General features: G+C 27.2%; 1 protein-coding gene across 2 annotated transcripts in view; it reads right to left on the reverse strand.

Annotated features, from left to right (window-relative positions):
- The window catches only part of LOC129981268 (cell adhesion molecule Dscam2-like), a 292,355-nt gene that overhangs the window by 24,158 nt on the left and 255,305 nt on the right, over window positions 1–12,892 (reverse strand). For both annotated transcript variants that reach the window (XR_008785299.1, XM_056092040.1), the window contains exons 19-23: window positions 9,696–9,933; window positions 8,305–8,403; window positions 6,517–6,702; window positions 2,642–2,935; window positions 1,697–1,858 (exon numbers count right to left, since the gene is read on the reverse strand). Coding sequence is in view for 1 of the 2 variants with exons in the window: in XM_056092040.1 (XP_055948015.1) it covers window positions 1,697–1,858; window positions 2,642–2,935; window positions 6,517–6,702; window positions 8,305–8,403; window positions 9,696–9,933 (979 nt within the window). In the remaining variant the exon portion in view is untranslated. The remainder of the gene's footprint in view (window positions 1–1,696; window positions 1,859–2,641; window positions 2,936–6,516; window positions 6,703–8,304; window positions 8,404–9,695; window positions 9,934–12,892) is intronic.

Here is a 12,892-nt window from a genome sequence, read left to right on the forward strand (position 1 = left end):
ACAGTATGCAAAGAGTAAATCTGTTATTTCATTTCAGCATACATTTAATTGTAAATTCAATACAGCCATTAAGTTATTTACAAGTTTGCAAATGGTACAAGAAATTTGTGAAAGATAGTTGCGTATCCAAAGAGAAGAGAACTAATTTACTATCTAAGTCAGTTGAAGAAGTCGAGCATATTCGAAATAGGAAGAAAATAATTATAGAAAAGAAGCATACGGCATTAAAAAACATTGAGGCATAAAACAGCTACGGCATACCTTTGGTTGCAAAAGTATGTCATAGGCTTAAAACTTATGGGTGTTACTTTTCAAGATTTGCAATTTAAATTTTTACAGCAATGAGTTCAGTAACCAAGTATAAATTTTTTCACATAAGAATTTGACATCCGGTTTGTTTTTGGTATCATAATAAATGAAAGTCATGATGAATGGATAAAATAAACCCTTATACCTAGTGATGTATTTTATGTGTTTCTCTCTATTGTCGTACATTAAAAATAAATAATTTAAATCTACTACTTATTTTTAAATATGTCTGTTTTTGATTTTCTCATAATTATAATACAGTTCATTTTTAATATGTCATTTACAAGGAACTAATTATGATAGAAAAATAATCGGAAATTGGAAATATATTTTATTTGAAAATGTGTGCGGTTTAATTTCAAAGAGAATATTTCCTTTCTCCATCCATAAATAAGAAAGGGCGCAATAATTCTATGTAAAATCAATAATGATTTTACGATTTTCGAGTCTATTTATTGTCTATTTTTATTGTATATTATGCAGGAAAAAATATACTTATGTAAACAAATACAGATACGGAATATTTTATAAGGTGTTGGATGCCTAGTAATAACAAGGCGAAGAAATATAATTTGAACTGTCACTACCTCAATTTATCTGTGATATTGTAGTTGTAATCACATTTTAATAACGAACATTTTTGAGTTTTCTAATGTTATTAACAAATTTAACATTTTTCTTTATGTGCGCTAAAAACATTTCTGAAGCTTTTTTTTGTCTATATGTAATCCATGTGTTAGTTCCAATATCCATATGTATAATTCGTCATAACAAATGTAAATGTTTTGTGTAACTTGAAGGATAAAAAAAAATCTTTCACTTATCCATTTAATATTTAGTAACATGTTTGAAAACTATGCAATCTCATGTATCATTTTTTTTTTTTTTTGGCAAATAATAAGGAAATAACCAAACTATGCTTTTGATTAGAGAGAAAAAAAAACTTTTAAGATTTTAACCTTATTTTCTGTGATTTAAATGTTGTGTTTCACTTATCTATTTAATATTTAATAACATTATACATAAAAATAAAGCTGTGTCTAGTCAAACAAACGTAAAGTTGGATATAAAAATACACTCTGTGCGTCATCCTGTCTCATGTGTTTTGTGAAAATAACTTGAAAGTAGGAAGTTAAATTTTCTATCTTGAAATTCTTAGAGCAAATATGATCAAAATCAAATAAAAATATGAAATATTAGCAAGTTTTAATTGATAACATATTACGATATTTAAAATGAATTTAATCTATATACCAGCGTGTTTTAAAAATACAAAGTGGAAGTAGAAATGTTTGTTTATTAATTTGTTTTAAATCTAACATTTATTTAAATTCAAATTATTTACGACGAAGAGTTTACTCAATTTTAATTCATTGCAGAACATTACCTTCATATTGTCTATCTCCGTTTCTTCTGCGTCTACTGAGCGCACAAACTACAATTAAAACTGATATCAAGATGATGACTGTCACAACAACTGGTGCAACTATCGCCAAGTTCGTGTAGAAAGGAGCTGGTCTTTTAATGACAGGAGGCAAAGAATTTCCCCCTAAATTGATTAAATAAAAAGTAAGTATTACATTAAACAAAATTAAGTAATATATTTCATTAAAAAGGAATAATGGAAATACACACATAATAAATGGAAATACACACGCACGCACACACACACACACACACACACACACATATATAAATATATCATTTTCTATGCAGATAATGAGAGAATAAATTTACAAATAATTTTCTATAAATATATTCATTTTCTATTAAAGATAACCAGAGGATATTACGGATTTATGCTTCCGATATATATCTCACTACTTTGTGTTCGAGCCAAGAATTCGCTAGATTCTTAAAAGAAAAAGTTTGCTAAAACTTTCATTAAACCATCCTTCCTTTTTTTTTTAATACATATTATTTTATTCAATAGCCATTAGGTAAATGTTAAGGGTCAATTAATTATTTCACGCTATTACAAAAACTTGCATTATTTTTACAAAATTTGTAATACTATCATTTTTAAACATTTTTCATCATTTTAAATCATTTTTAAACAAGTGTAAAAATTTTAAACTGGAATTTTTTATTCAATTTTAAATAAAGGAGAAGTTTTCATTTAGTTGTAGAAACTCCCTAATCATTTTAAAATTGCTTGATTCCATTTGCTTTTCAGATATTTTTTAGTTTAATTCTTGTGCCTTATTTCATTTATAAGAACTACAATGCAACTTTATTTTGAGACAGTTTTTTTTTTTTTTTTACCCTTTTTTTTACTTAATATGCCACAGTTTTTGTATTTACTTAATGCATGCAAATTTCTTTAACTTACCGTCATTTAGAACACTTGTGCTGAAACTATATTCTGCTTGAGTTGGTCCTGCATCGTTTCGAGCCATAATATGAAGGCGGTACCAAGTTCCCGGGTTCAACCCATCTATCTCGAAAGGCTCCGCCTGCATGAGCACGTGATCTGACACCAATATCCAGTCTTTTTCGGCTTCCATTCTGTATTGTATGACGAAGAAAGTGATAACGCAGCCTCCGTCGTTCCATTTGCTTAAATATAATACAGCATGGGTTGCATTGGCTCGCAAGAAAGAGCTCTGACTTGGCGCAATGGGAGCTGAAAAAAGGAATATATTAGAAGCAACGTATCAGTGTCAAGAATAATTGATAATAATGATAATTTAAACTATATACAGACCTTATTCCTAAAACAATAAACAAACAAACAAAAAAAATGCTTTGATTTGCATATTTCCCTTTGGTTTTTAATTTATTATTAACTATATAGCTGCATTAACTTAAAAACGAAGAAAATGAATTTAATATAATAGCAAAACCTGTGAAGTAAGGAAATTCGCTGATGACAATTACTCTATAAAATTATGTTCTAGAAAATATTAAAATAAGAAAAAAATATTACAAGGCAATAAAATTTACATTGCCTGATATCTTTTCTAAGCCCAAAAACCATGTTTTAAGAAATATGTCGGCACATTTACCGATGTGTGAGTGCGGAAACTCAAATACGCTTTCAGCTAAATGGATGAAATTCGGTATATGTCTTTAAGTCAAACCTATCAAATTTTGAATTAAATGAATTCAAAGAGAGTCTGTTGTCCGAAAATAATTTGATACGATAATTACAAAACGAAGAGAGCTAAATAAATAATAATAATAATAATGGTAAACAGATTTTACATTTAAAATGTAGATAACTAGAAAAATTTTAAAACTAGACCGCCTGATGGCCTGCATTTTCTCAAGTATGAAAACGTGATAGATAAAAATATAATGAATTAATTATATGAGATTTGATATGTAAATTGCTGACTACAAATGTAATTCTGTACCAAATTTTGGTTTCAATTCATTGGAAAAAAGGAAGTCAAGAATCCATTTATGGTGTTTTAGTACATTAGTGATATTCTCATTCCATTGATTAATTGTACCCCTCCCACAAAATAATAGCTAAGGATTATTCGCTGATAGGTTCTTTCGTAATTTTTGTTAACCAATGACATGCGATTGATAACACTAATGTACAAGTTTTAGTGAGTAAGCGAGAAAGTGTCAGAAAGTCTGCTCCCACTACTTCATAATTCAGATGAATCTTAGAAAAACAAGAAATTCAAATTGTTTTTATAGGTATACAAAGCAGTAGGTTTAAGCAACAAAAGATAATAAGCATAATTATGCATATACTGTAGCGATAGGTATTAGCAGCAAAAGATAATAAGAATAATTATTAATATACAGTGCGGACACAAAAAAAATCGATATAAAAAATCTGAATGAATGTTAGATTATCACAACTGTTCCGATCATATTTATTTATAGTATGTTAAAAATATTTACATGACATAAATATTTGGCGTTTTATGAGCTTGATTGAAAATTGAAAATTTTATGACAAAAAATAAATAAATAATTTTCTTATAGGTTCAAAATTTATCACCATATTAGGCTTATAGGATACCTAGTAAGCGGATTTATTCCATTTCAACTAGTGCTACGATTTTACAATTATTTCTTAATTATATACTATTTACAACTATTGCTTAAATTTGACCAATATCAGTGAAAAAAATTTCAAAACTCCTTAAATATTATATACTGTTGCATCATTACAAAATTTAAAAGACATACTCAGAAATTTATTAATTAAATTTGCAGTTTCTATTTCTTCTCCTGCCTTTATAACAAATATATTTAAAAAAAGACATGCAATAATTTAATTTAAACAAAGTTAAAGCAAAGTAAAAATAAGTAATTCTTTTTAAAAAAAATGTTGAAAAAGACAGCAATATGATTGATGATATAGAGGAAAAAACTTTCATTAATTTTGAGGTTACAGTCAAGGACTTCTAATAATTCAGTGGATGGGTGAAGTGTTATCAATCATTTCGCTGCTGAATAATTAAAGAAGCAAAAGAAGAAGAGTAACGGCTGCATATATTTCGAAGGACATTACAAACTTTTAATCCTGTTAAAAATCTAAGGAAAATAAAAGATAGTTAATTTTTATTTCACACAGGACAAAAATTGAGATGACGGAACTTGTTTATAATTCATTGAAGTTTAAAATAGTTCGTTTATTAATACACAAAACTGTAAATTCTTTTCAGCTTCAAAGTTTCTTTTATTGATTACAATATTTCAGTTCATGAAAATGTCAGAACAATATTAAATAGGTCAGTTTTTACTTTTTCTTGGAATTTTAGATTTAGCATTTCATTTTTTTCGTTCAACATTTTTTAATAGCATGCAGTTGAAATAGATCTTTTGCAATAGCAAAAAAATGTTGATGCATCTTAAAATTATTGATATTCATTTGGCATTTTATGCAAAATAAGTCAATACTATTAATAATTTTTTAAACCATTGCTACTTTTTGGTAACATTTTTTTTTTTTTTTTTTTTTTTTTGTATTTCCTTATTTTTTAAAAAATGTATTCTAATAATAAGAAATTCAGAAATTCTTGTTTGAAAATAATTATAGCGATTGGCTGTTTTATTAATAATCATGCTTTCATATCATAATAGCTATTTCAGTATATTTTTACAATGAATTATGTATTTTGTTTCTTGCTAGACCATTATTTTTTCTCATAATATACAGATTAACTGTTTAGTAGGGAGTTATTCAGTAATAATAAAACCAACAGCAAGGTTAGAGAAGCGTTTATTAACAACTTTCCTAAAGTTTTGCAAAAGTGAGAAAGAGAATCACCTAAAAAAATATAATTGGAGAAATATAATTGGATAATTGGAGATTTCATATGTATACATTTTGGGCAAGCAGCATTTCAGAAATCTATGTAAAGTTTGCAAAGCTGAATCTTTCTCTCTGTTAAAGTTTTTAATATCAAATTTGTATGACTGTTCTAAGATCAAATGGGTCTTATTTATGTTTCCTACGTTATAATTTTTATTCTTAATGTTATTGTAACTTTTCATTCATTAAATATATTTTTAATTAAAATGTATTTAATATATATTTTTCGTCGAAGAGCTTATAAAAATTGGAAATTCTCTATAATAAGAATCATACCTAATAATATAATAATATAAACATATTTATTAGCAAGAGTGCAACGATAATATTTCTATATTTAAATAAAGTTATGATGTTTTTAAAAAAATATAGAAATGTTCAAGATATTAAAACATGAGAGTTAAGCAAATTACTTCTGAATTGAATTGTTTGAAGTTTTATGGCGCAAGAGCAATAATGTTGGCTATGCTGCGCCAAAATTACTTCTGAAGCTCTGACTCAATATAAAATAATTTAAATCAAAAAATAAATATTTTATCAAATTAAAAATAGACATTTATTAACACACCCATTATTTACGAATTTTACATATGGATTAAAAATTTTAATTGATAATGTCAGGTTCACAACTTTTAACCATTGATTTAAAACAAAAATGAAAATAATGCCAGGTACGCTATCCTTATTGCATGAACACAATAATAATTTGCAAATATAAATAAATTAAAGTTATAAATACAGAGCTGTGTGTGCTTTTACCAGTGCTGTCTATTGTGTGAAGCCAATAATATTCATAATCATTACATGTTTGTTATTCATGCATTTATTTGAATGAATGAATTTAATGAAACATTTTATACATTGATTTAAAATTAAAAGAAAAAAATAATATATCGAATATTTTAAGGATCAAGAATACCTACCTACCCCCAGTGTCTTGGCTGTCACAGCGTCACTCGGAAGACCTTCCCCGACTTCGTTAAATGCCGTCATGTAAAAATGATACCGAGTACCGCATTGCAAATTTTCGAATGTGTGTTCTCGTTTGTTGCTAGGCACTTGAATTTCCTGCCAACCACCAAGCTCCCGTTTATAATGCAAATGGAATCCTAAAGTTGTTGTTTTTTCAAAATTAGTCATAAAACATTGTATGTAGCAAAATAAGAAATGAATAAAATATATCCTGTTTAAATAAATTTTTTATCCTAGAATATTAATCGATTTCTTCTCTTTTATTGTTAGTGCTATATTTGATAAATAAATATTTTTTTTAACGAATGTTAAACTCCAATAAGGAAACAAAACATTTTTTGGTGTTACTGAAATATTTAAAAATATAGATGGTGCTAAAGTTATTTCAGAGCAATATAATAAAATGTAATAAACTGTATAATTTATTCTCGCTCAAATTATTAATAATCCTATCTACCTATCTATCTCTATCTCTATCTCTACAGGGAATCCCGAATTCATGGAGCATACTTTAAGGACTGGTAAAATACATATAATAAAGCAATTTTTGTATAGGAATATAGGACTGGAGATAGAAAGTGTTTGAGGGAAAAAAAAAAAAGAAAAAAAAAAAAAAAGAAATTGAAAAAAAATAAGGAATAAAAAAAAATCTGTTTAATTCGTAATATTTTTAGAGTATACCATATGCATGTTTAATGACGTAACTTAAATGTAGAATTTTTGAGAAGAAAACATGGAGTAGTTATTTTGGTTTATTTAGTTTGCATTATCAAATCTCTGCAAAACAATTTTATTGAGTTCGACTAACTTTATGCGACCATCAAATGATTCTTTGTTTTTAGAGAATATTTTTCTGTGATAGAGCGATTTATACTTTCTGAGAAAGAAGACATTCATCTTATACATGAGTCTGCGAATTGTAACGAAAGAAAAGCGTTAAAGTTGTATTATGAACGCTTCCCCAATGAGGAAAAAAAGAACCACCAAATATTTGCCTGTTTAACCAGCCAACATTGCTAGAGCGATTCATTTCACGGATGCGGATTGTTCTGTTTTCAACATTTGCAAATATAAATAAATAATATTAGAGGAAGAAATATATATGAAGATATCAGTTATTAAAGGGCGATAATTTTTTTAATGTCGTAAGAGGGTAATTTTTTAACATTTCTTTTTTATTAAACGCAGCAATGCACAATTTTTAATATACATGAAACTTATTTCTTTAAGAAAAACTCGTAGGTTTGCTGAACTTATTATAATTTTTTTATAAACTCTTTTGGAAACAACAAGAGGACAGTTATGGGGAAAAAATCATTGATCTGATGCACATTTAGACAATCAGAACGGCATCCGAACTGTAAATTTTCTATCCAAAGAGTGGTTGCATATTAAACATATTTGACACACGATGGATTTAACATACACTGAACAAGGCGGATCGTCTTTGGAATCAGGTATTAAATCCGTAACCCTCATATTCAGTTTCTACCGCAACTTCATAGGCATGTGATATTTGCATCATCTTAGCAATTTTACAGAAGCAAATATGAAAAGAGATAACTCATTTTGCATCTATGTGCAGAGAGAAAACAAAATACAAATATTTTTAAAAATGCCAGTGAAATAATTTTCAAATAAGAAATATGTAGAAAAAAATATGTTAGCAATTAGAAAGATTTTTATTCACGTGGTAGGAAAAAAATGATGATATATATGAAAATAAATATTTTACTCACCCTCAATTGGGCTTGAACTGGATGACCGTATTTCCCACTGAACTTGAATGCTTGTGTGTGTTGTTGTCATGACATTCATAATAGGATTCGTTGGAGGATCTAAATAAAAAATGATGATTACAAATGATTTTCATCCATTTCAAAAAAGTGAAATATGTACATGTATTTATATATACATGAATGTGTGTGTGTGTAATTAAATTTCAACTTTCATCGTTGTAGTTAATTAATATATGGAAATGTATTATTATTCAATTTAACGCCGAAGACGCTTATATTAACTTCTGAATGATATGTATTGCTTTCTTTACATCTAATCTATAGCTTTCTAAAATTAGATGAGCTAAAATGGCACCTTAGACTACAGACATCGATAAAAATAAACGATAAATACATTTTTATACGGCGGATAATAATTCACCTCTTCAAAATTTGAAGATGATAAATTACAGCAGCCACGAATTTCATGAAATCTACTTGTTGTTGCTCATTTTTATTGGTCCCAGTTACATTTTTTAAAGACCCAATTTTATAGTGTTTCTGACTTTAATAGTATTCTAGATCCCATTAGCAGAGCCTCAAAAAGATTTTATCCTTCAGACATTGATGAATCCTCAAAGCGGGATATCGATATTGTATATTTCGTAAATTGAGTGGGAACAGTCGCCAATAATTGTAGGTCATCTAATCCCAATGAAATTTTATCAACATTCTTACATCTAGAACACTCGTATTCTCTCTCTATGTGTGGATGTGTTTTTAACATCAGATTATCTCTTGTGAAAAGAATTTATTGGAATAAAGTGACCTCCTCGGCGGTCAGCTATTGATTTTGCTTAAACAGGACATAATAGCCAGGCCTCCTAGATAACAGATCGTTTTGTAAGAACTGACTGTTTCGTGACTGCATTGAGCAATTCTAATACTTTTAACTTCAATTTGCTCAAAACTAGTCTTTCTTGAACCGATTTGTGTAAAAGGGTAATAACCCTGACCTCCTAAAAGTGTCGGATCTCGAAGTTTCTGTTAAAGGGTTTTTATCTGTCTATTTAATATTTATTTACTATATTGCCTTCTCCCAATTTCATTTATTAGCTTATAGAACTCAAACATTCATCTACACTAATTCCATTCACAGATGTTAATAAGTGTTCTTCATTGAATTTGTTAATTATTACTGGTTATATATTGCTCCCACAAGTTATTTTTATCAAACTTTGGGATAACAGAAAATAAATGATTGAATATTGCTGAGAATGTGCATTTGCACACTTTACACTTTTATGCAACTAAAAAATAACAGGGGAAACACTATCTGATTCAAATTGAGTTTTTTAAAAAAGAAAATGTAAATATTAAAAAGCAAATTTCAAGGAAATTTTTTGTCTTACCATTATCTTTAGTCTTAACCTTGATCTCATCCGATGGTGGCCCCGCACCTCGTCTATTGAAAGCTTGGACAATGACACTATACGTTGTAACACGTTTCAGGTTGGTAATGAGGCACTCGTTTCTGAAGGCGTCCGTAATTTCTAACGTTTTGTAAGTGTATGGTTTAGACGATCCATGGATTTTGTAACCTACGTAGTATCCTGCTAGGGGACCATTTTGTAATGTTGGTGCTGGAGGCTGAAACACATTAATAAAAAGATTTTATTTTGAAATATGAATATTTTAAACATGAAAATAATGCAGTAATTATAATAATTCGATATATTATAATACACATTTTGTAACACATTTAATACACATTTGTAATACACATTTTTGTTGATTTACCCTTGCTCAAGTGAAACATTTATTTGCACAATGCATTTCGAAAACATTCAAAATGTTGTATTTAACAAAATAACGCATGGTATTTGAATTTTATCGTGCTATTTAAAATCGCGTGACGCATTCTGCTCACAGAATTCATTTCTTTTTTACCAAATAGACCTTATTAATTTCTTTCTAACATTCTTACAATTTCTATTTTTACGTTAATTATATGTACATTCACCCGAAAAGCATTTATATAAATAATAGCCAAATTTTCTTTTTTCCTATATGAGAATTCTATATCCTCATGGTTCACATTAATTTTACTTTTATTTTAAAGTTTTAGTATATTCAAATCAAATTAGAAAAGTCATCCAAATAATGGAGAAACCTGAACTAATTAGCAGTACCATTTTCTTTAATTTGATGTTTCATATTATATAATAAAATAAAGAAATACGGAAGGAAGGAAATCGGAAAGGTTTATATAGGAATCTAATTTCGTCTATAATACATATCTTTTTGATATGATAATTTTTGGATATTTTGGAAATAAATATCTTCCATTAATCATAATTATATAATTTGCAATTTTTGGAATTTGAATAATTTAATACATGCCCAATTAAAATGAAATTGGTATCAAATGCATTATAACTTCGACTAAAAAGGAAAAAAAAAAGCATTTACAACTATTTGCACATAATTGCAAATGTTGATTTCAGACCCTACCCTCAATGAAAAAAATATACATTAAATAATCTCAATGCATAGTTTGAGCTAAGGATTAATATTTACTACATAAGGTGTACATACACACTTGAAGATTTTTTTTAAATTTTAACTTTAAAAATCCAGTTTTTTCACAGTAGGTTATTAATATATGTTTAAACTCATTTCAGTGGGAAAAAACCATATTACACTAATTATTACTTAATTAAATAATATTTAATGAGCTAATTAGCCTCTTTTTTTGAAACATGATATCTTAAATTCTAATTTGTACTGACACACAATTCTAGTTGGAAATTATGTCTAATATTAGTCTTCATGTTGTCTGCCTCAAACAAGTTATAAAAAATGTACAGTTTTTTTTTAAACAATTTTTTCATCAACGCTGAATAAAAAAAGCGAGATTTTTTCTGTAATTTTAACATTTAAACAGCTATTAAAAATTGGTTTCTACAAATATAACTTTGATTGATGCACAAAACATCCGCTATTTCATACAGATTATTTTGATATATAAATAACTGTATTTGATTAATTTCTTGTTGAGCTGTGATTGTTTGAATGAAGCAACATAGTGGAAAAATATCATTCTTCATAAAATGAGTTTTAAAAACACCGTAACTAGAGTTTTTAATGAAAGCACCTCAAGAAAAATAATTATAACTCGAGAAATATTTCGAATATTGACAACGGTATCGTTTGAAAGCTAAAGGATCAGAGAACATTATTAAGCAATAAAAAAAAAATCGATATTTTAAACGGTTTTCGAAGTTTTGAGTTAATACAGATTTGAGCTAAGGATTAAAATTTACTTTATAAAAAAATAAAACTTTTATTTTGTTAAAACTTAATTTATGTTCTTTTTCACTTACTTTGCATTTACCTCTTTATTTAGCTATTTATTCTTATAAATATACAACAAAGAACTTAGTACATATGGAATGAAATGCTTATAAAACTTTCAAAATATTATCTTCCATCGCATCTCTAATTTAAACAATATATTGATACTACTCGATGCATTTTCTAATCAAAGTTCGTTTAAGTTTTATAAATCCTTTCTTAAAGCTCGAAAGAGTCTTCCATTGCCTGGCCATTACAGAACCCGTTTCGTTGTTCTTAAGCCCAATTTAATGGCCGCAACCACTTAGCGAAGTCAAGTGAAAGAGCTCTTCCAAAGCATTTACTGAATTGGTTATTTAGTGACTGAAGAATAGAGCGACTTGAATGTTGATTCAAGTAGAATGCCGAAATTTTCTACATTCTAGGATTTAAGACATCATCATTTTTTTTTTTCTATCTGAATTCATTACTTATCTGGCATATATATTTATATATATGCCAGATATGTGTGTATATAACAATTTTCTTTTTCTTTCACAGTTTGGGATTTGAGAAAGTGTTATTGTATCTATCAATAACTCTTTCTCAACTTATACTTGGAATGCCGGATAAGAAATCATTATTAAAAATAATGAGAATTGATATAATTTTCCAACTAATAATGAATTGACATTTTATTTCGATTTAAAATCTTAAATTACTCAAGAAATAGTCCGTAATTATAATTAAAATTAAATTAAATAGTTTTTGAAAGTGCTTCATGATCATCCTATATGATAAAGTAAAAAATCACATCGAAATCTTTTTAAAATCGGAAATTATAGCAAAGATCATTCTTCCTGACTTTAGAATTTAAATTCTCAATTTTGTCAGCTATCGAAGAATATTTTTTTTGTAAATGCAAAGAAAGATATACACTTTTAAACCTACAATTAGCAAACATTAATAAGCAAAAAATGTAATTAAAAACATGTCCTTTACATATTTTAGTATAATCCAGAAATCATATTATAATTGTAATTTACATTCAAATTTATAATAACTTTTATTTAACGTAAAAGGCGTGTACTTAAATAATTAAATGATTTCAGAAGATGCATTTTAAATATTCTTGCGAAACAGAAATAAATTGCAAAAGTAAAATAAAAAATATATATATATTAATGTATTTTAAAACACCAGCAAGGTATTTACAGGAAATTAAGTAAACAAAGCAACAACATAAATTTCACCATATATTTTTTTAAATAGT

Source organism: Argiope bruennichi, chromosome 8 (genome assembly GCF_947563725.1).
Source record: "Argiope bruennichi chromosome 8, qqArgBrue1.1, whole genome shotgun sequence".
NCBI classification, from domain to species: domain Eukaryota; kingdom Metazoa; phylum Arthropoda; class Arachnida; order Araneae; family Araneidae; genus Argiope; species Argiope bruennichi.